The following is a 22,770-nucleotide window of genomic DNA, read 5'->3' on the forward strand; positions in this document are numbered from 1 at the left end:
TACCAATAAGATGCATCTTCTTTTCGGTATCCTAACAGATAAGAACTTCATAGTTCAATGTGATTGACTTGGAGTAGTATTTGGATGGGTGACCTTCTGGGAAATTTCCCGTAAAACGTATGAGTAAGGACATGCTGAAAAGACCTATGTTGGTTTGTGGGGTTAGTTAATAATCCTGAAAGTAGTCTGAGGCGTTACAAATGGTATCAGAGCAGACCTATCCCAGTACGATGTGTTTCGGGGACGAACCAAGCGGAAGCTGGCGTGCATGTAACACCTGAGGCCGAAGAGGGTGGAAAGTGGTTACATGTAACACCCGAGGGAGATGGAGTGGTTGTAGGTGCACGAGGTATGACAATGAGACACTTCTAGCAGCTTCTATGGGAAAAACTGAATTCACATCGGAACGAGAGAGATCTTGAGACTGTGCAGGTATGAGACTTCATGGTTTAAGGAAGGAGGGAGTGGTTGTCGGTGCACGAGGCATGACACTGAGACACTCCTAGCATCTTTTAGGGGGAAAACCAAATTCACATCGGAATGAGAGGGATCCTGAGACTGTGCAGATATGAGACTGCATGGTTGAAGGAAGGCTTATAAGGATTAATTGATACTACCTATACCACCAAGATGCATCTTCTTTTCGGTATCCTAACAGATAAGAACTTCATATTTAAATGTGTTTGATTAGGAGTAGTATTTGGATGGATGACCTTTTGGAAAGTTTCCCAGAAAGTGTGTGAGTGAGGACATAACATGCTGAAAAGACCCGTGTTGGTTTGTGTGGTCAATCAATAATCCTGAAAGCAGTTTGGGGTGTTACAAGGGAGATGAGAATTATATGATGTCCCCATTACAAAGGCAAATGAAGTTTCAACTTCATAATCACTCACCAGGTCGACTATATTATCGCTCATCCTGACTAGAAAACAGGAAATGCTAAAGATAAAGTATAAGTTAGAAGGGTATACGGCTATGTGCAATTGATGAAGCTAGAGAAATTGAAGAAATATGAAAGCTTTAATAAAAGTAGTGAAATCACTTGTAGTGATAATTCTGGTGAAGAAGAAACAAAGACCTTTTCGAGAAAGTAAGTGTAACTTTGAATGTTAAAGGTTGCAAAAAAACTTCCAAATGCTCAATTTATAAGCACACCAACTTAAAAGATTAGACAAACTAGAGAGAAAAATCACAAGATCAACTACTATATTTCTACTCATGGATACACGCCAACTTGAATACACTCAAGTACTCTATAAATTGCACCACACCCTAGCTGATCCCGTCATTGAACATGTTAGAAAATGGTGACAAAGCGTTTTAATGATGGAACCGTATTAAATGTGTCAGTTCCCCATTACTTTTTTCAAAATTGATCCCAAGTGTTTCACTCCATTCCATATCGGACCACGTCGTAAAGACCAATGAATGATATTTAAGGTTTCCCCTGACTTCTTTAATGATCGCCAAAGTCTTGGGGACAACTGTTTTTGACCGGCTAAAGGCCCATGTAACCGAAGCCCAATTCATCTCAATTCCACTCCACTTAACCCAAGGTATAAAATCAGTTCACAGGCTAAGAGAAAAGTACAATTTATGATCTCCATTTTTAATATACTCCTCTTGAATCTTAAATTGACTTGGACGTTGGAGTGATAACCATGTAGATCCACCTCGCGCCACTATATAGTAGGAGATCAAAGTCATTGTTCAAAATCATTCGTTATTCAAGTGTATTTATTTATGATTCCTAAGCGGAACAGATTTTTTTAATGTAATTAACTATATATAAATTAATACTCCATCCATTTAAAACGAATGTCGAACAAATAAAGTTTATTTTAAAATAAATATCATTCATTTTCAAACTAGAAATTATTAATATTTTTCAAACATGTTTTTTTATTATTACTATATAGGTTACTTCCAACCCATTAATAACCTTAATTAAGTAAAGATGTTAATATTTTAAATAAAATTTACATTTTTTAATAAGTATGCAAAAATCTTATACACCACTCATTTTTCTCTTATACTATAATTTATAGACCAAGTTATGACTAACTTATTAGAATTTTTACATACTTATTTATAAAATATGAGTTTTGATAACGTGTGTTAAGGGTATTAGTTAAAACAAAATGTTTGTAGTGAGAAAACAACACTTTTAATTTTTAAAAAATAAAATATAAAACTTATAAAAAAAAAGATTTTTTAATATTGAGTACCTTAACTTGTGTCATTAAATATGTAAGAACATGTTAATAATTCTACCTTTGAATAGTTGGTAGATTCTTAGATGAATATATCAATATTGAATTAAAAGTTCACATACAAACAAACATAAATACTAAAATAAACATAACATGAACAACAACAATAATTAACAACTCAATAGTGAAAAACATAAACATTGTACTCAACACAAGCATCTCCAGATTTGTAATCAATCCAATGAGTATTAGCTTGAGCATAGCCTCTGGCGAATCTGAAGAGTCCACTCCCACCAACAACAGGCATCTCTCTCACCTTATTCATAGCAGGATTCTTCCCCAAGATAGTAATAGTACTTCCATTATACTTTCCTTCAATGAAAGCTAAATTCATAGCCATAAGAAATCCAAGTTCAACCTGTGAAGCAGATGCATAGAAGCCTTGAGCTTTTCCAACAAGTTTGGAACTCAATTCTGGTCCTAATGTTAAAGGGTTATCAATCATGCGAACTGAACCAAAAGCAGTGGTTGTGTTTAGTTTCAATGGTGGTGGAACAACCGTGATTGAAGATGGGTTTTTTCCACTCAAAATGTCATGCCAATAGAATCTAAATTGACTTAGCTTTTCCTTCTTGTTTAGGCCTAACAACTTGCGATCTATAGGACGAGCGAAATCGAAAGTGTCGTCGTTTTGTGATGATGGTGTTGAAGAAGTGAGGGTGGTGGAGGAGAGGAGAAGGAAGAAGAAGAAAGTGAGGAAATGTTGGGAATGCATTGTGGTTGGGTTTATGAGATTTTTTGTGATGTTAAGTGTGGAGAAGGTAAAGTAGTGGAGGAGAGGAGAGAATATGATAATAATGGAAGGTGGATGATGAAGTGAAATGATCGTGAGAAGTTTGTCTTGTTTATAAAGACAACAAATGTGGAAATTAAAAGGGAAAGTTAACATAAAAAATACTAGTGGAGTAGAATGTAGGAAAAGTATTATTTTTCTTTTTCTATGTCATTTTGAAATATCTAAATAACATCATGAAAATCATATTTAACCATGTTATTTGTGTTTGTAATTTTTTTTTAAAACTTTTACTTCATATAATTTTTTTATAAATATTATGTTTGTCTAATAATCAAGTTGCTAAAATTGTGAATATTCGAGATGTCGTACAATCATGCAATCAAATATTTTTCTTTATTTATATATATATATATATATATATATATATATATATATATATATATATATATATATATATATATATATATATATATATATATATATATATATATATATATATATATATATATATATATATATATATATATATATATATATATATATATATATATATATTACTTAAAAAAAAGGAAGTTATTTAAAACTATAAGAAAATAATTTTTAAAAAAACACAACCATGTCTCGAAGTTTTTGTTTAGCGTACGTTATTTATTATTTAATTATTTAATAACTTATTTTTATATTTAATTATTTTAAAATTAATTCAAATTTAAAATTAATTATATCTATCACATTTGCAATATTCGATCTGTCTTGATCAATGGGAGTCTGAGGGAGAAAATATATGAGTGTCTTTTGGGAGGTTATTTCCAATTTTAGAGGAGCAGTTTTAGATGGTTAGGAAAATGGGGTATTGGGTTGATTGGGTGTGAGTTTGGGATTTTAAATGGAAACATGGTGTGTTGGTTTTGGAGGAATAACTGTGAATATTTTGGTTTTGTTGTTGGTTAGTTCATTTATCCAAGGTCGAGAAGATGTTTGGGTTTGGAAGGTTGTTGTGGATGACACACTTTCTGTGTGATATGATTTTAAAGCTCATATCCTCTTTGTCCAATGAGGATGGGCCAAGACCTAATAGAATTATTAATGTTATGGCTAAAAGTTGAACTAATGGACTCCTTTGAAAGTAGTAAAATTTATTATTGGGGTTGGAAGATCCTTGGGGATGGGAAAACACGTATTTGTTAGGAAGTGTAGAAGGATTCTACACCTCTATGTGTCTTTTAGGGGGGTTATTTCTAATTTTAGAGCAGCAATTTCAAATGGTTGGGTAGATTGTGGTCTTCGGGGTTGATGGGATGTGAGTTTGGGATTTTAAATGGAGGTATTGTGTTTTATTTTGGGAGGAAAAGTTGTTGAGTAATTTGATTTTGTTGAGAGGATGCTTGGGTTTGGGAAGTTGTTATGGAGTGAGTCTTTTCTATGTGATATACTTTTAAGCTCATATCCTCTTTGATCGGATTATTAATGTTATGGCTAAAATTTGGAGTAGTTAGCCTCCTTAGAAAGTTGTTGCTTTTTCGTTGGGTGGTCAACTACCTCTCTTAGGCTTTTAGATGCCTTCCAATCTTCCCTCAATTTGATTTGTTAGGGTAGATTGTGTTATTCTTTTCCTAGATCAAATGGTTGGCTTGGATATGGTTGCTTTCAGAACAGTTGCATTCTGGAGGTCGTGGTTGATTTTCATTGTGTCGATTGGTTCTACTAATGTTCATAGGTTTTGTTGATGTGTTGTTTTGAGGGGATTCATTTACCATTGTTTCGTGTGTAAGGCTAAATTCTAACTCATAAATTTTGGTTCAATTTAAAAGAGACGACCTACCAATTCATCCAATTTCATCCAAAATAGATTACCTACCAATTCATTAGATTGGATTCAATTTAAAGACTATGATTTGGAGTAAACTAAAAAAACTTACTCTAGAGTAAGTTCTCATATATATATATATATATATATATATATATATATATATATATATATATATATATATATATATATATATATATATATATATATATATATATATATATATATATATATATATATATATATAAAAGTGATTAGGATGGATGAAAGGTTTAGTCTTTAGTTGTTCTTTGTCTATTTTGGTGAATGGTAGCCCAACTAAAGATATCTTGGTTCCTAAAGGTCTTAGTCAATGGGGTCCTCTCTCCCCTTTTCTTTTCTTGTTAGTGGCTCAAGGTCTTGTAGGGATGATGGCAAAGGCTAATTGTATAGGCGAATATCAAGGATTCCGAGTTGACAATGAGAACCATTTTGAGCTTTTGTAATTTACGGATGATATAGTCCTAATAAGGGATGACTCGTGGAATAATTTCTGGAGCATCAAGGCTCTACTTAGGGGATTCAAGCTTGTTTAGGGACTTAGGGTTAATTTGTTCAAAAGCAAAATTCATTGTTACAATCTTCTTGTGGAAGTGGTCCAAGCAACTTCATCTTTTTTGGATTGTGATATTGGAACTTCCTTGTTGGTGTTTTTGGGCATTCCTATAAGTGTAAATCTGAGGCATAGGAAGATGTGGCGGCCCTTGATTCATAAGATGAGACGGAGGCTTGCGGGGTGGCAAAATGTAAACTTATCTATTGGAGGCAGGGTGACTCTTTTGAGTGCAATTTTGGCAAACATGTTGATTTTTCTTTTCTCATTCTACAAAGCTCAAAGTTCTATTATTAAAGAGATTATTCGGATAGAAAGAATTTTTTCATGGGGAGGTTCTGAAGATACCAAACGTATAAGTTGGGTTAGTTAGACGAATATTTGTTTGCCAGAAAAAGAAGGAGTTCTGGGAGTTAAGCATTGTGGACTTTTTAATTTGGCTGAATAAGTGGAAGTGGAGAATTCTTTCAGAGGAAAAATAGTTTTGGACTAACTTTCTTTCTTGCAGATATGGATATTTTATCAAAGCGATGTTGAGTGATTCTTCGTCTCATTGTCACTCATCATCGCCATTGTGGTGGAGAGACATTTGTTTGGTGGGAGAACCTTTAAAGGATGACCAAGTTTTGTGGTTTTCATTAGCAATTTCCTCTAAACTTGGTGACGAAAATAACATAGACTTTTGGAACCACTGTTGGTTGGATCCGACTATGTTTCATGAGCAATATCATTCTCTGTTCGTGATTGGAGTTCTGGTTTGGAAAGTGGCGGATTGCAGGGTTTGGACGGATACCACTTGCGATGGAAGTTACTACAGTTGTTGCTTGTGACGTTGTTGACAGACATAGAGCGATTGCAAAAGATGCTGCAAGTTTTGTTTAAGTTCCATCTACTTTAGGGACAAATGGATGAGTTTGTTTGGGGGAAAATGCAATTTATTTCACGATTAAATCAAGCTACCAGCGGATTCAACATTTGTGTAACATGAGTTTGGTGTTTCATGAGGATCTTAAGAGAGATTTAGAGTCTTTATGGAAGACTAAAGTTCCTAGCAAGATATTAATTCTTGGGTGGAGACTTTTGCTTGACTAAGGTTGAGCTTGCAAAGCGAGGAGTTATTCAAGATATTCATAATTTATTTTGTCTGCTTTGTTCTCACGAAATTGAAGATTTTAATCATCTTTTTTTCAACTATGAGAAATCTAAACTCATTTGGAGGAGGACTTGTGAGTGGTTGGGTGTTGAGATTGATTAAGAGAAGGAGTTGCTCGTGAATTATGTTAGGGAGCTTCGTAGCTAAACAACTTCAAAAAGGTGAATTTTTTATTGGATTGATGTGAGAATCCTAATTTTTATTTTGATTAATTTTTTATTTTTACTACTATTTTGGTTATAGTTTTATCTTGTTCTTATTTTTTATTGGATTCGGCACTCCTTGTACTCCATCTAATATAATCTTTTTCTTATCAAAATAATATATATATATATATATATATATATATATATATATATATATATATATATATATATATATATATATATATATATATATATATATATATATATATATATATATATATATATATATATATATATTATATAATATATATATATATATATATATATATATATATATATATATATATATATATATATATATATATATATATATATATATATATATATATATATATATATATATATATATATATATATATATAACATAAATGAGGATGCTAAATAATTTTCTGTAAAAAACACAGAATATGAGTTGATTCCATGGCTGTAAGTGGGTGAGTGGGTGTGGCGTGGTTATTGGTTCATGGTTGAATCATTTCATTGACTCACTCGCATGCATGACATTGCTTTCTTTCTTTCCAAGGCCGGCAGGACCGTAATCGAACGGACATGGAAAAAGGCACTCAAGTCTTTGTGGTACACATGCCTTCTACATCTCTTGTCGGTTTTAGTTTAGTAGGTTACCAAATGCATATATATTTCTTTATCACAAAATATTCCCCTTCTCTCTCTATAATTACATAACCAATTTTAAATATTTATTTATTTTTAAATATTAAACTCTTGACAAATCTTACAAACATGCTTGTATTAATATTATCAATTTATCTTTAAATAAAAAAGTCGATATTTAATAAGTTTCCACACCATTGTTAATTTTGTACTAATAACACAAATTACACACATCAATTAGTTTATCATTTTTTAAAAATATTTATAAATAGAGATTGATGAAATAATTAATATATTTCGAAAAAGAGTCATATAAGATACAAGTATCGTGTCTACGTCTAAAAATAGTTAAAAATATTAGTTGAGATATGGAAACACATATAATTAGTTTCAAAGTGGAAGGAGAGTTAGGAAAATATAAACAGAATCGTAAAACAATTAATTTAATCTTTCTCAAATTTACTATGGTGTAGCTTGGTCGTCAAGACTAAGGACTTTCTCAAAAGTATTACAGAATTATTGAAATTTAAGACCACATACCTTATTTGTAACACCATTAGTAGAAGAAAAGCAAAAGTTATAGAACCATAAGGCAAGGGAACTGCGAACATGTTAACAGGGTCAATATGATATGTCTGAGAAATTTAAAGTAACAGCCAAACATGGAGAGCCATATATCCCGTAAAGAGGTACTAGTTCTGACCTATATGTGTCCATATCGATTCTTTTATCATTACAAGCAAAAGACATCTTTCTCTAAATATAGATTTAATATTGGAGATTTTGCATCTCCAATACGTGGACGATATTTTAGTTATTAGAGAAAAAAAGTGGGGAAATATTAGGAGCATAATAGCAAATCTAAATTTATTTGAGATATTTTTCAGGTTTAAAAGTCAACCTTAGACGAGTTGTCCTATTGGGATAAATATTTGTCAATACTGACTCCAGATGCAACCATTGTTTTAAGTTTTAAGATATAAGATACTTTTGTTAATTTTCTTATAATTATGACAGACACAAATCTCATATCAAAGAAGACTTGGCAACCAGTTATTGATAAAGTAAGAACTATATTGTCAAATAAGAAGCATAAATATATATCCATCAACAGTCGTGTGGTTATCTTAAAATCAGTCTTGTCAATCATCTCATATTATGTTTTGCTTCATATTTTGGAGACAAGTTACAATGCCATATGGGGATTTCCCCCAACCTGTCTAGACTACATCAGAGTATTCTGGATGAATGATCCAAGTTACCTCAAACCTAAAATGATGCGGCTCGTGGTCTTGGAGGGGAATGCCACACCTAAAGATTATGAGGTTGTCATCAAAATTAAATTTATGCAACACCTCAACATATGCATTAGGGAAAGCCATGCGCCAAGCATCGTCAACCAGGGTCCATCCAACTTGTGATAAACCATTCAATTACTAGTACAAGACTTATTCCAAGTGAATTTTCCATCAATCATTGCTACTTCAACTAAATTACCTTTATCAGTGATATTAAACAAATCAGTTGCCATAGAATAATTATAACTACCTTCTTTTTGTTCAAGGAGTATTAATAATGTTCTTCCATTCAATGAGGCCGAGGCATAGGTTAAGAAGATAAGTGTATACGAGACTAGTATAAATTCTAGTTACATACCAAGAGGAAGTTCCCAATGATAGCTTGATAGAAATTGTATCCATAAAGACGTCATGCACGACGATTACAATGTTACTACCATTCCGCTTTAACACCCAAATGCCCCCATATTGACCACACACATCCACGTAGTAGTTAATCACATATCCCACCCTATCCTAGAAAGATTTGGTCTTATGAAAACCAATGTGTGTCTTTTAGCCTTATTGTTAAAGGCTTCATGGATATTCCAGGAGAGTACGATGACTTCTTTGAAACATAACATAACTAGTCAAGTTGATGGATGTGACAAAGAAAGTCTCGAAAATGAGACAATTTACGTAGCCGACCCTATTCAATGAGAGTTTCATGAACAACTTTATCTTCTTGAGTATCACCCTCATCCATAGTGCATGACTTACTATCAGCTCAAAAGGTGGAATTTTGTATCACGTGATGGTTTCCAAATCCAAATTTACTATGGTAATGATAGATGTGTATTTAGCAGTGCTAGACACATTCTTTTGTGTTAGGAATGAATTAAATGTTAGCTATTTTATGAGAAGGCCCACTATATGCAGTTCAAAAATTGTATATTTGCCCTTGGTGTGTGGGTCTCCTCTGTGTGCAGGATGATACATATCTGAGGTTGGTCCACTCTTATCAAATCACTATTTCTTGGAAACCGCGTCAAGTTGATTGGATCCAACAATTTTATTGTCAGCGATTACTCCTTTTTTGGAACATCAATCCCTTGATTTTAAAACTCCCCAGATCTTTAGGCACATTATTGGATAAAGATTTTCCTTGTTCATAACTGACTATTTTGTCGCATTTTTTCTCTGCACCATCAGTCAATCACCATGAACTCCATTTATTTCTCAAAATTCTTTTGCTACAATTTGGAGCTATCTTTGCCCACTTCCTGATGTAGTTCTGTTAGTCTTTGCTCATGGACAACATCATTTTTCGACAGACATCTTGGTTGCGCCACCGTTAGAACGACCAAATGTGTCATTTTATCTATAGTTTTCTTGCAATCAAAGGTGTGATGTCCATAACAGCCACAAGTGGAACAAATAATATGAAGACTTTCATAATTCAAGTTATACCAGGGGCCATGAACATTGACCTTTCTGACAACTGGAAAGGTCAGATCAATCTCCATGCAAATTGTAGGAATCCTTTCCCTATTTACATTAAGGGTGTTAGTATCTATCTTAACAAGAGTATCCACAATAAATGTCAAATCAAGAAGGACACTTTCATCATAATACAATAAGTTAAGCCATGGAAATAAAATCCAAACCAGAGTCTTCTCTACCTTTGCGAGAGGAGATGCAAAGTCCGGAGTCCATCGAGCCACTACTAAGTAATGGTCAAACAACATCCACGGGCCTTCTAACACAATTTTCTCCCTACCAGCGAGCAATTCACACATGACAATAAAGAAACCATTATCAACGTCCATGATCTCAAAACCTTCGGTAAGTTTCCACGTCTTCTTCAACATATCCTTCATTCAAGGAGTTTGATGACTAGCGCCTACTTCCAAGGACTACACAATTCCTAAAAAAACTTCTTACCCATCGTGACATTTGGTAGCAATCAGTTTCCTCCTTCAAGAGAGACTTTTATAAGTTCCTTTTCAATCAGAACCATTATCTCCTTCACTGTAGTGGCTCTTTAATCTACAATTAAAATATTCCAGAACGACGGTTTTGGAGGCTTAGATTCACCTCCCTCCGATGAATTGACCGGTGGCGACAACATAAAAACAACGAAAGCAAATACCTCTATACAGAAACTTCTTCACTATTTGAAATGTGTTGCTATTAACATGACTTATACGGTGGGAGCGTTTGCAAAATTAAAGCTCCACTCTTATTCAAAATAAAATACCTATCCGATGTACATAAATAATAAATATTAATAATAAAATTCATTTTGATTTAACAAGATCAGATGCAATAAATATTAAAAATAAAAACATTTATTATTTTATATACTTAAAAATTAAAAAATATAATATATAATTTCTCCCCCAAAATCATTTCCAACACCTTTCTCTAAACTTCTTTGAAAAAAATCTAATCATAATCACGTTTATTTATTTTATTATTCTTCACGTAGTTAAGATTTATTGTTCCACCGAATCGAACCTTCCTTAGTAGTTGCCATAGAAGTCTTTACTTTCACACCACAAGCAAAACTCAATAAATACAAGAAAAAATAGTTTATTTATTTATTTAGTTAACAAAACATTCATTTTTATAAGTCATTATTTCTATTTGAAGAGAAAAAAGTACCTGCCACAAAAAAAAAAAAAAATTCAAAGTCTTCGGAGTCTTTTGTTGACTTGTGGACTACACTGCACCTACCCAATTTGATTTAGGTAAAGTTACTAATACTTTTGTTTATTTCTCATTTCGTGCAACATCCATATAATTGTTTAATATCATAATTGACTTTTGTATAGCATGAGAACAGATTATTTATTTCAATTTAAGAAGTTTCTATCAGAAGTTCAACTATAATTAAAGTTCTTGTAGATCACAATTATCATTTTAACTTTACTTATAACAAAATAGCATAAAGTTGATACGAATATCATTCTTCCATTTTATTAGGATTTTCAACAATAGCATTTGGCTCAATTATGTTGTGATCACTATTACCTGCAATACAAGGAACCAAAATAGAAGTGTCTTAAGTTAATGCTTTTAGTGGATTTATAGTTTCAAGAAATCCATCATTGAAAGGGAAGTGATTTTCATTAAACACCAAATGTCTTTACACAAAGACTCTTTCATGTGAGTTAAAACACTTATATCGTTTATGTGAGTTACTGTAACCCAAGAACACGCATCTAGTTGCATGAAACTCCAACTTATATTGATTGTATGGCTTAAGGCAAAGGTAACAAGCACATCCAAAGGGATTTAAGGTATAATACTCAATAGGAGTGAGCAGGAACTTTCATTTGGAGAGAGAGAGAGAGAGAGAGAGAGAGAGAGAGAGAGAGAGAGAGAGAGAGAGAGAGAGAGAGAGAGAGAGAGAGAGAGAGAGAGAGAGAGAGAGAGAGAGAGAGAGAGAGAGAGAGAGAGAGAGAGAGAGAGAGAGAGAGAGAGAGAGAGAGAGAGAGAGAGAGAGAGAGAGAGAGAGAGAGAGAGAGAGAGAGAGAGAGAGAGAGAGAGAGAGAGAGAGAGAGAGAGAGAGAGAGAGAGAGAGAGAGAGAGAGAGAGAGAGAGAGAGAGAGAGAGAGAGAGAGAGAGAGAGAGAGAGAGAGAGAGAGAGAGAGAGAGAGAGAGAGAGAGAAGAGAGAGAGAAGAGAGAGAGAGAGAGAGAGAGAGAGAGAGAGAGAGAGAGAGAGAGAGAGAGAGAGAGAGAGAGAGAGAGAGAGGAGAGAGAGAGAGAGAGAGAGAGAGAGAGAGAGAGAGAGAGAGAGAGAGAGAGAGAGAGAGAGAGAGAGAGAGAGGAGAGAGAGAGAGGAGAGAGAGAGAGAGAGAGAGAGAGAGAGAGAGGAGAGAGAGAGAGAGAGAGAGAGAGAGAGAGAGAGAGAGAGGAGAGAGAGAAGAGAGAGAGAGAGAGAGAGAGAGAGAGAGAGAGAGAGAGAGAGAGAGAGAGAGAGAGAGAGAGAGAGAGAGAGAGAGAGAGAGTAATGATTAAGTAGACAACAATGGAAAATACTTCCCACCAATATCTGAATACAACTTTCAAGACTTCTCTAATGAACAATTTTGTCGAAGAAAATTATGAACATTTACCCCCTTAAAAATTCAACTATGTCTTTGTCTAACCAATAAAGTTTCACCATTAAGGAACTCCAACTACTAAAAGTTTTACATCAAAATAAATATGACATATGAGTTGTTGCTGAACTGTTGTAGCAATAAATAATTAGTAGTTATACTATTGTAAAAGCATCCATGACAAATGTTATTTCTTTTTCTATATGGCTTTCTAGACTTTGGCATCCAAGTATTGATGTTTAACATTTTGTATTTGGCATCCAAGTAGTTATAGAGACGTCACTGCAAATATGTTATAGTGAAAAGATTCACCTTTAAATAAAATTTTATAAATCCAAGCCAAAATTGCATTAAGAGCATCATGAAATTTTAAGAGAAAAACATGAAAAATCATGAATCTCACATTCACGTGTATAAGTCACAACACTCAATGGAGCGGTTAGTCACAATTAATATAATAATGAAACCACTTTAATTAAATTTTTGTTCACCATTTTACTTAATTTTCATTATAATAACCACTCAACAAAATTAAGAAAAATATTTGAAGGGAGCCATAGTAATAGTTGTGAGTAAGTCGTATGTAGTATAATTGTTTTTTCAGGTTTGCTATTCTTACCCTTGATTCATACACTATACCGTATAAACAGTGTAAGAATAGTATTTAAAATAATAAATAATAAACATAACATATTGTAAGGATATCATGTGTGGTATTTAATGTGAGTCATGATGACACTCTCTCTCCTAACTAGAACCACATACACACAACATCTTTGTTTCCATTTCTTTTTCTTCTTTCTCTTTTGCGCTGTCCCTGTTTCCATTTCTTCTTCTTCTTTCTCTTTCGCGCCATCTACTCATCTCTTCTTCAACTATTCTTTTCTTTACCCAATCACATACATGGTTTTTGAAGAAAAATAGAAAATTATTTAGAATCATTATGTGATGAAGATGAAGATTTAACTCAGTAAGTTTCTAGATATCATTTTTGTAGATTCATTCCATAATATCAATGTTCTTCTTTTGAATCTACTGTTATAGATTTCATATGTTTATTCACATTTGCTCATTAACCATGTTCTAAACAATATTCATCTACTTTGGTCACACCGTTAACCATGTTTATTTACTGTGAAACAATTTGATTTCATATATTTACTCATGTTGGTTCGTTAACCACTTTGGGAACTGTATTAACCAAGTTATGTCACACCAATAAACAACTCTGTAATAAACAATGTTATAAACCTATCCACATGTCTGGGAGTTTATTAACCAAGTTATAGACAACATTAACCATACTTGTGAATGCTATTAACCAACGTTGTTATAAATTTATATTATACATAACAATGACATTTTTGTGCAGTTTGTGTCAGAATGGACAGTTCAAGCATTTTTATAGAATGTGGTAGTAGTCAAGGGGAAGATGTAGAAGTTGATCACGGTGATTGTGGTGGTTATGATGATGATACATTTTGGGTTCCTGCAATCGGGATGTGTTTTTCTTGTCTAGAGAAAGTTAAAACATATTATCAAGAGTATGCTTTAAAAAAGGGGTTTGGATGGAGGATTAGATCATCGAAAAAAGGAGATGACGGGGAGGTCAACTATCTAATACTTTCATGTTCAAGAGAGGGGTCTAACATTTCAAAAATTTCATGCACATTAAAGATACTACCATCTAGAGCAAAAAATTGTCCTGCCAAGATTTGTATTAAATTGAAACAAGATGGTTTTTGGTACATTACACAATTTGAATCTAACCATTCTCATGAGACTAGCCCTACAAAAGCAAGATTGTTCAAGGCTAACAAGAAAATGAACTTACATGTGAGGAGAACAATCCAAATCAATGATGATGCGGGAGTAAGGATCAACAAGACTTTTCAATCGCTTGTTAAAGATGCAGGAGGACATGAAAATATTCTCTTTTGTGAAAAAGATGTGAGGAATTATATTAACAAAGAGTGTCGTGCAATTGGAAAAGAAGGTGATGGTAAGGCTTTGATTAATTATTTTTGTAAAATGAGGGAACAAAATACGGATTTCTTCTATGACATAGATTTGGATGATGATTTTCATGTGAGGAATGTATTTTGGGCTGATGCAAGAAGTAGAGCCACTTACGAATATTTTGGAGATGTTGTAACTTTTGACACAACATACTTGACAAACAAGTATGACATGCCTTTTGCTGCACTCGTGGGTGTGAATCACCATGGTCAATCAACATTACTTGGTTGTGGATTACTTTCAAGTGAAGACACGGATTCTTTTGTGTGGTTATTTAAGTCATGGCTTCATTGTATGCTAGAAAAAGCACCTTTGGGTATTGTGACCGATCAATGTAAGGCTATGAAAAATGGTATTGAGTTAGTCTTCCCTACAACTCGTCATAGGTGGTGTTTATGGCATATAATGAAAAAAATTCCAGAAAAGCTAAGTGGATATGGTGAATACAAAAGGATCAAGTATGCAATGAAAGAAGTCATCTATGATACATTTACAACAACTAGTTTTGAAAAAAATGGTGTTCGTTCATAGAAAAGTTTGATCTCCAAGAAAATTATTGGTTGGGTGGGTTATATATTGAGCGTCATAGGTGGGCACCAACTTTGTTAAGGGTCTATTTTTGGGCTGGTATGTCAACTACGCAACGTAGTGAGAGTATACATGCTTTCTTTGATGGATATATCAATTCTACAACAAGTCTAAATCAATTCGTGAAACAATATGATAATGCTCTTAGAAGTCGGGCATAAAAGGAATTTGAAGCTGATTTTAATTCAATGGATACAACAATTCCATGTGGGTCAAACTCGTCCATTGAGAAGCAATTCCAAAGTGAGTTTACGAATGCCAAATTCAAGGAAATTCAAGTGGAATTCAGATCTAAAATGAATTGTTCTGCCTCATTAAATAGCATGGAAGATTGCTTTGCTACGTATCATGTGTTGGAGGAGATATTAGTTGGAGACATACGCAAAGAGCGAGTCTTAAAAGTTGTGCTTAATAAGGAAAACCACGATTTCAAATGTGAATGCTCATTATTTGAGTTTAGAGGTATTGTGTGTCGGCATGTGTTATCCGTGTGTAGTCAGGAGAGGATTATAAGTCTTCCAGAGAAGTATGTTTTAACGAGATGGAAGAAAAACATTAAAAGGAAGCATTCATATATCAAGACTAGTTATGGTGTAACAGAGTTGAAGCCACAAATGGACAAGTTTGACAAATTATGCAAGCATTTTTATGAGGTTGCTGAAGTAGCTGCTGAGTCAGAAGAGACTACCGAAGACCTCCATGAAACATTACATTTGTTTAGCTCTAATATGTCCACAAAGGATAGTTCCCTTATTTAAGAAAACCTCAATGATGATTTTAATCCAATCAATAGTAATAGAATTCACAGTCCAAAACATGTCAAGCGCAAAGGTCGTCCTCCATCTAAAAGAAAAACATCTGTCGCCGAAACGATCGCCAAGAGGTCAAGGGAAAATCAGTTTGGAAGTAATATTTGTGTAGAATCATCTCTTGAGGTTGTTAATGGAGAGCATTACTTAGATTCGAGTATTGTGGTTTGGGTACATTATAAGATTGTATTAAATAATGTTTGAATTCACATGTACCATTTGAGAGATTCGTATGTACGAGTTGCGGAAAACATATGTAGATGTTGAGGATAAATTAAGTGTACTCATTAAACTACTAATTTATTATGTATTTGATTTTACGTACGTCATATTTTAGATTTTTGTATGTTATTGTACAGGTTGGAAATTGTATGTCATTCATGGATCTTTTGACAACATGTGAAACAACCTTGACGGGTTCATCTCAAGTTTGTACAAATTTATGATGATTTTGGGATTTTTGGTTATTGACTAGTGGCATGTGTATTTTGGGGAGACTGTCACATATCTATACTATTTTGAAATTTTTGACATAATGGTATGATGTTCAAACATTTATTTTAATCTAGTTCAAAACATTACATGCACTAACAATAGTTACATTTGGTGGTGCAGGTTATTCAGGTGGAATATTCGGGTGGGATGTTGAAATATTTGTAAATTGAATTTTGTATTAATCCAAATTGTAAATGGTGCAGTATTGTAAATTGACTTTTGTCATAATCCAAATTGTACTGAACTTTGTTGGTGTATATAATATATAAAATATTTTGTTAATGCAATTGCAGTCCCAAACTTGGTTAATACACTGCACGAAGTTGGTTAATGGAAGTTTAACTTCGGTTAGTGCAGTGTCAGACTTTAAAACAACAAAAATTGCAGTCCCAGACTTGGTTAATACATTGCACGAAGTTGGTTAATGGAAGTTTAACTTCGGTTAGTGTAGTGCCAGACTTTAAAACAAGAGAATTGCATTCCCAGACTTGGTTAATACATTGCATTAAGTTGGTTAATGGAAGTTTAACTTTGGTTAGTGCAGTGCCAGACTTTAAAATAAGAGAAATTGCAGTCCCAGACTTGGTTAATACATTGCACAAAGTTGGTTAATGGAAGTTTAATTTCAGTTAATGCAGTGCCAGACTTCAAAACAATGGAAATTGCAGTCTCAGACTTCAAAACAATGGAAATTGCAGTCCCAGACTTGGTTAATACATTTCACGAAGTTGGTTAATGGAAGTTTAACTTCGGTTGATGCAGTTCCAGACTTTAAAACAATGGAAATTGCATTTTCAGACATGGTTAATACATTTCATGAAGTTGGTTAATGAATGTTCAAGACTTTAAGACAAGGGAAATTGCAGACCCAGACCTGGTTAATACCTTTCATGAAGTTGGTTAATGCAGTTCCAGACTTCAAGACAAGGGAAATTGTCAAATTAGACTTGGTTAATACATTTCATGAAGTTGGTTAACGAAAGTTTAAGACTTTAAAACAAGAGAAATTGCAGTCCCAGACCTGGTTAATACCTTTCATGATGTTGGTTAATGCAGTTCCAGACTTCAAAACAAGGGAAATTGTTAAATCATACCTGGTTAATACATTGATGGAACAATATTCACTATAACACATTCTCAACATATTAACAACATAATGAACTATAACATACTCAACACATTCTCAACACATTAACCATAAAATGAACGATAACATAATCATGACATTGTGCACATAAACAAAATACAACCACAAATTGTCAACATTACACTACAACACATCATAATTGGTACAAGTTCTACAATACATATTACACAAATTCTACAATACAACACTAATGATTTACAAATTAAGTCTGGTTCTTTTTCCACGTTTCCTTGGTTTCTTCCTCATTCTTGTAGCCATGTTGGATTTAGACTTTGATTGATTTTTCGCAACATTGGCATCATCATTAAATGGAGTGTTATGTCCAACATCTCCAGCCAAAGTTCCTACTTCATCTTCAGTGATAAAGTTCACAAGTTGTCGATCATCTTGAACAACCTCCTCCTCAAACGGAGTGTTAACTCTCGCCTCTTTCATCATCCTCAGTTCATACTCAAGAACTGCTATCCTCTCTTTAAAATCTTTATTCTCAGCCACCAATCTATGATAATTAATAACATCCATAAACTATTGTCCTTGTTCAAACAGAGCAGCATTGACTATGTCATATTTTAACTCTTCTTCTGTTGTAACCACTCTATCAATTATCTAACAAAATAAAAGTCAATCAACACACAATAATAGAAAAAATAATTTTCTCAATTCAAACACACAAAATCTTACCATATTTTTTTCAAATGCTTTTTCAATATTTTTCTTCTGCATACTTATAACCGGCCAATTCAATACACGTGGAAAACTAAACCTAGAAATAGTTGGTGCTTTCCCCAAAGATAAGTGGTTGAATGCCCTAATCTGTAACAAATATTAGGAGTTGTAAATTTCTAAATTGAAAAGTTTTAAAGTTTCAAAACACAAGATGGAACTATAAAGTAGTATAATATACTTACCTGCAATATGACAGCACACCCGTTTAAATGTTTTTGTGCCTTGTTTTTTCCCTCCTTCAACACAACTGAAGACTCACATAAACTAGAAACCACAAAGTTATAAACAACAATGCCCCAACTATGGGCATAAAGGGAATCCAAATCATCCAATTGCTTAACAAATCCCGTAAATACCTTATTCCCTGTTTTGGGAAAGTAAAACTCCACAAATGCAAGTAATACGTAAAGTCTAACAAAATTAACTAATTTTTTCTTATGGTAACGAAGTTGTTTGCGGATATTGTTAATGGTTATATCAGCCCCTTTAAATAGATCTAATGTTTCACATTGTTGATCTTCTTCTACTACTAGAGACTTACCAACAATAGACAATCCAAGAGCAAAAGAAACATCAATTGGAGTAAAGGGAACTATTCTATCCCTAACCTTAAATCCCCTACTACGTGCATCTCATCTACTTACCAACTCCCATAATAAACCACCTGAGATTGAGAAGTTGTTAGAAATATCCATCGCCCATTTGAATGGGGTGCATTCGATGTGAACACATTGAGTTTTTCTTAACTTTTCATTGATGCTGCTCAAATTCACCGGGATACAGCTATGCAAGTAATATATAAAAAAATAAAAGTTTAAACCTATGCCTATTACTTACTTCAGTTTCGTCGCCATTTTTTGATGATGTCATAGTTTCGACAATAAATCACCTAATAACAAAACAGAACCAAAAAAACACATAATCAGTACTACAACTATGGAATTAAAAACCAAAGAAACACATAAATCACTCAACCTAAACCCTAAATTTCAAAGGAATCTTGTACATGGTTTCTGGTTCCAATGTAAATGTCATCCTAAAAGGCGTTAACCCTAAATTTCCAGTGCTAATATGGTGGAAGTGTAACCATCTAACCTTGAGACGGAGATGATGAAGACAAACAAGATGACACGTAGAAGATGAAGACAGAAGGACGCGGTGGCAGTGACGGAGATGGAGATGGAGACGCGGCGGTGACGGAGACGCAGCGGTGACGGAGATGGAGTCGCCGCGGTAACGTGATGGAGACGAGGCGCGCGGTGGTGATGAGATGGAGACGCGGCGCGCGGCAGTGACGAGATGGAGATGGAGATGGAGAGCGCAACTGGTTTTTGAGAGAGCAACTTCAATATTCAGCGTACACTCTACAATGATGTGTGTGCTTTTGAGTTACCCTAAAACCTAAAGTACAAATGACCAACTTACCCCTATTAAATTAATGGATTACAAAAAGACCAGTATGTTTATACGGTGTAGGTGTATAAAAAAATGTAAGGATATCATTTCAGTTATTTTTTATACTCAACCACCTTAAAAGTGTAGTGTGGTGGTCTCTCCAAGACACATCTACAAGAGAATATATGTAATTATATTCAACCCCTTTTAAGTGTAGTGTAGTTGGGGACGGAGCTATTAGTAAGAAATGTGGACCCATTTCCCAAAGTTATTAGTAATAAAGGATGAGTCCATTCCCATCACATTCATCATTGATTAAGATTTAATATTATAAGTAATATATTAATATATTTAATATATTAAAAATTATGAAGAAAACTTAATAATCACCCTCATTTAATAAAATGATACGGAGTATCACATACACTTATCTGTATTTATAATAAAATAATTTTTTTAAATAAAATTAAAAAATTTAATTTCTCTTTCTTTTCATATTCCTATTAATTCTTTTTTATTCTTTCTAGATACAAATAAATCACTTTTCGTATTCTTCTTTCTCTCACTCCATTTTCTCTCACAACAAAGTGTCTCTTTGTTACTAGATTATTCTCCATTGTTAATCTTTTAAAAGGTAAATTTTTTAATTTTAATTTTTATGAATTTATAATTTATTTTAAATTATTATAATAAAAGTAAAAAATATATTATTATCTTATTGAGTTTGAAATTGTGTTAATGACAATTTTTTTTAGAGTTTTGTAGTGTTTGTTTGAAATTGTTGTGTTTGTATCAATTTTATAGTATTATTATGAATTTTCTGAATATGATTTTAATTGTGATTTTTTGTTTTGTTTTTAGTAATAAGCAAATGAAAAAATATTTCAAAATAAAATCAATAGAGCAATTATCAATTCTTAATCTTCAAACACCTAATGAACGTCGAAGTCCCAAACTGGGTCCTCCCATGAAAAAAAAACATTTGGAGTTTGAATTGGAAAAAATTCTTAACGATCCCGGTTTAAGGCCAAAAATGTCAGATTATCATCCAAGTGATAGAGATGAAATTAGAAGATATTATTTACAAAATGGTCCTTGTCAATCAAAAGAAATTATTTTTCCACAAAGAAAATTTGGAGATACCTTTCGTAAGTTTAATTCAGATTGGTATTTAAAATATGGTAGTTGGTTGGAATATAGTCAAAGTGAGGATGCTTCATATTGTTTATGTTGTTATCTTATGAGGTCACATCTTGAAGAACATAAAGGTTGCGGTGATGCATTTATAACAGAAGGCATTACAAATTGAAAAAAAAGTGAAAGGTTTCAAGTTCACCTTGGAGATGTAAATAGCTCTCAGAATCAAGCATTGAGAAATTGTCAAGCTCTAATGAAACAAAAGCAACACATTGAAGGTGTCTTTTGTAAACAATCCAATCAAGTTAAAGAGGACTATCGAATTCATTTGATAGATATAATTGATTGCATTCGATATTTATTAGCACAAGGCTTAGCTTTTCGTGGTAATGATGAGTCAATTTCATCAAGAAATAAGGGGGATTTTCTTGAACTTATAAATTTTCTTGTTAACCATAATGAAGATATTTATAAAGTTTGGATTTTTTGTGTGGAAATCTTAAGTTAACATCTCCTGATATTCAAAAGGATATTGTTAAAGCTTCTATAACGGTCACTACTCAAGTTATATTGGATGGTCTTGGAGATGATTTATTTGCTATTTTAATTGATAAATCTCATGATATCTCAGTGAAGGAGCAAATGATTGTGGTTATATGTTATGTAAATAATGAAGGAAAAGTTATTGAGCGTTTTCTTGGTGTTGTTCATGTTTCAAATACTATTGCTCTAACATTGAAATCGGCTTTGGAGTCATTATTTGCAAAATATGGATTAAGTTTGTCAAGGATACGTGGACAAGGCTATGATGAAGCAAGTAATATGCAGGGTGAATACAATGGTCTAAAAAGCTTAATTTTAAAAGAGAATTATTCTGCATTTTTTATTCATTGTTTTGCCCATTAACTCCAATTAGCTCTTGTGACATTAGTAAAAAAAACATTCTAAAATTGCTTTATTTTTTAATTTGGTTGCTAATTTGTATAATATTGTTGGAGCATCATGTAAGCGTCGAGATACTTTTCGTGAAAGTCAAGCTACAAAGGTGAAACAAGCATTGGAACATGGAGAAATCTCTAGTGGGCGTGGCTTGAATCAAGAAATGATAATTAAGAAGACGGGGGAAACAAGATTGAGCTCACATTATGGTACATTAATTAGTATAGTTTCTCTATTCTATTCTATGATTGATGTGCTAGAAATGGTTGAGGAAGATAGAACAAATTTAGATAAAAAAAGGTGAAGCGCTAATGCTGATGAATTATATGCAATCTTTTGAATTTATTTTCGTCTTGCACTTGATGAAAATAGTTTTAGGAATTATACATGATTTATCTCAAGCATTACAAAGAAGTGATTAAGATATTGTAAATGCTATGAAGTTAGTAAAAGTATACAAAATAAGGCTACAAGCTATAAGAGATAATGATTAAGATTCTTTGTTGAATGATGTTTCATTATTTTGTGAGCATAATGATATTGACATTTCAGATATGGATGACACTTTTCAACCGGCACAAAAAAAGTCAAAGAGAAAAATGGAGAAAGTATTTAATTTACACCATTTTCAAGTTGAATTGTTTTATGTAGTAATTGATCGACAACTTCAAGAGTTGAACAATCGTTTTACAGAAGTGAATACTGAGTTGCTCCTTTATGTAGCTTGTTTAAGTCTAAGAGATTCATTT

General features: G+C 33.0%; 3 protein-coding genes across 3 annotated transcripts; 2 read left to right on the forward strand and 1 right to left on the reverse strand.

Annotated features, from left to right (window-relative positions):
* Window positions 1–2,261: 2,261 nt before the first annotated feature.
* Window positions 2,262–3,110, reverse strand: LOC127107762 (dirigent protein 22). Its single transcript, XM_051045085.1, has one exon. It carries the CDS (start codon window positions 2,986–2,988, stop codon window positions 2,392–2,394), a length of 597 nt encoding a protein of 198 aa, XP_050901042.1. The 5' UTR covers window positions 2,989–3,110; the 3' UTR covers window positions 2,262–2,391.
* An 11,039-nt stretch (window positions 3,111–14,149) lies between these two features.
* Window positions 14,150–15,316, forward strand: LOC127104844 (protein FAR1-RELATED SEQUENCE 6-like). The gene has a single exon (XM_051041991.1). The coding sequence runs from the start codon at window positions 14,150–14,152 to the stop codon at window positions 15,314–15,316; it is 1,167 nt and encodes a 388-aa protein (XP_050897948.1).
* Window positions 15,317–21,033: 5,717 nt separating this feature from the next.
* LOC127104845 (uncharacterized) lies at window positions 21,034–22,325 on the forward strand. Its single transcript, XM_051041992.1, has 3 exons — window positions 21,034–21,093; window positions 21,587–21,899; window positions 22,081–22,325. Exons 1-3 carry the CDS (start codon window positions 21,034–21,036, stop codon window positions 22,323–22,325), a joined length of 618 nt encoding a protein of 205 aa, XP_050897949.1.
* The last annotated feature ends 445 nt before the right edge of the window (window positions 22,326–22,770 follow it).

Source organism: Lathyrus oleraceus, chromosome 7, assembly GCF_024323335.1.
Source record: "Lathyrus oleraceus cultivar Zhongwan6 chromosome 7, CAAS_Psat_ZW6_1.0, whole genome shotgun sequence".
NCBI classification, from domain to species: Eukaryota; Viridiplantae; Streptophyta; class Magnoliopsida; order Fabales; family Fabaceae; genus Lathyrus; species Lathyrus oleraceus.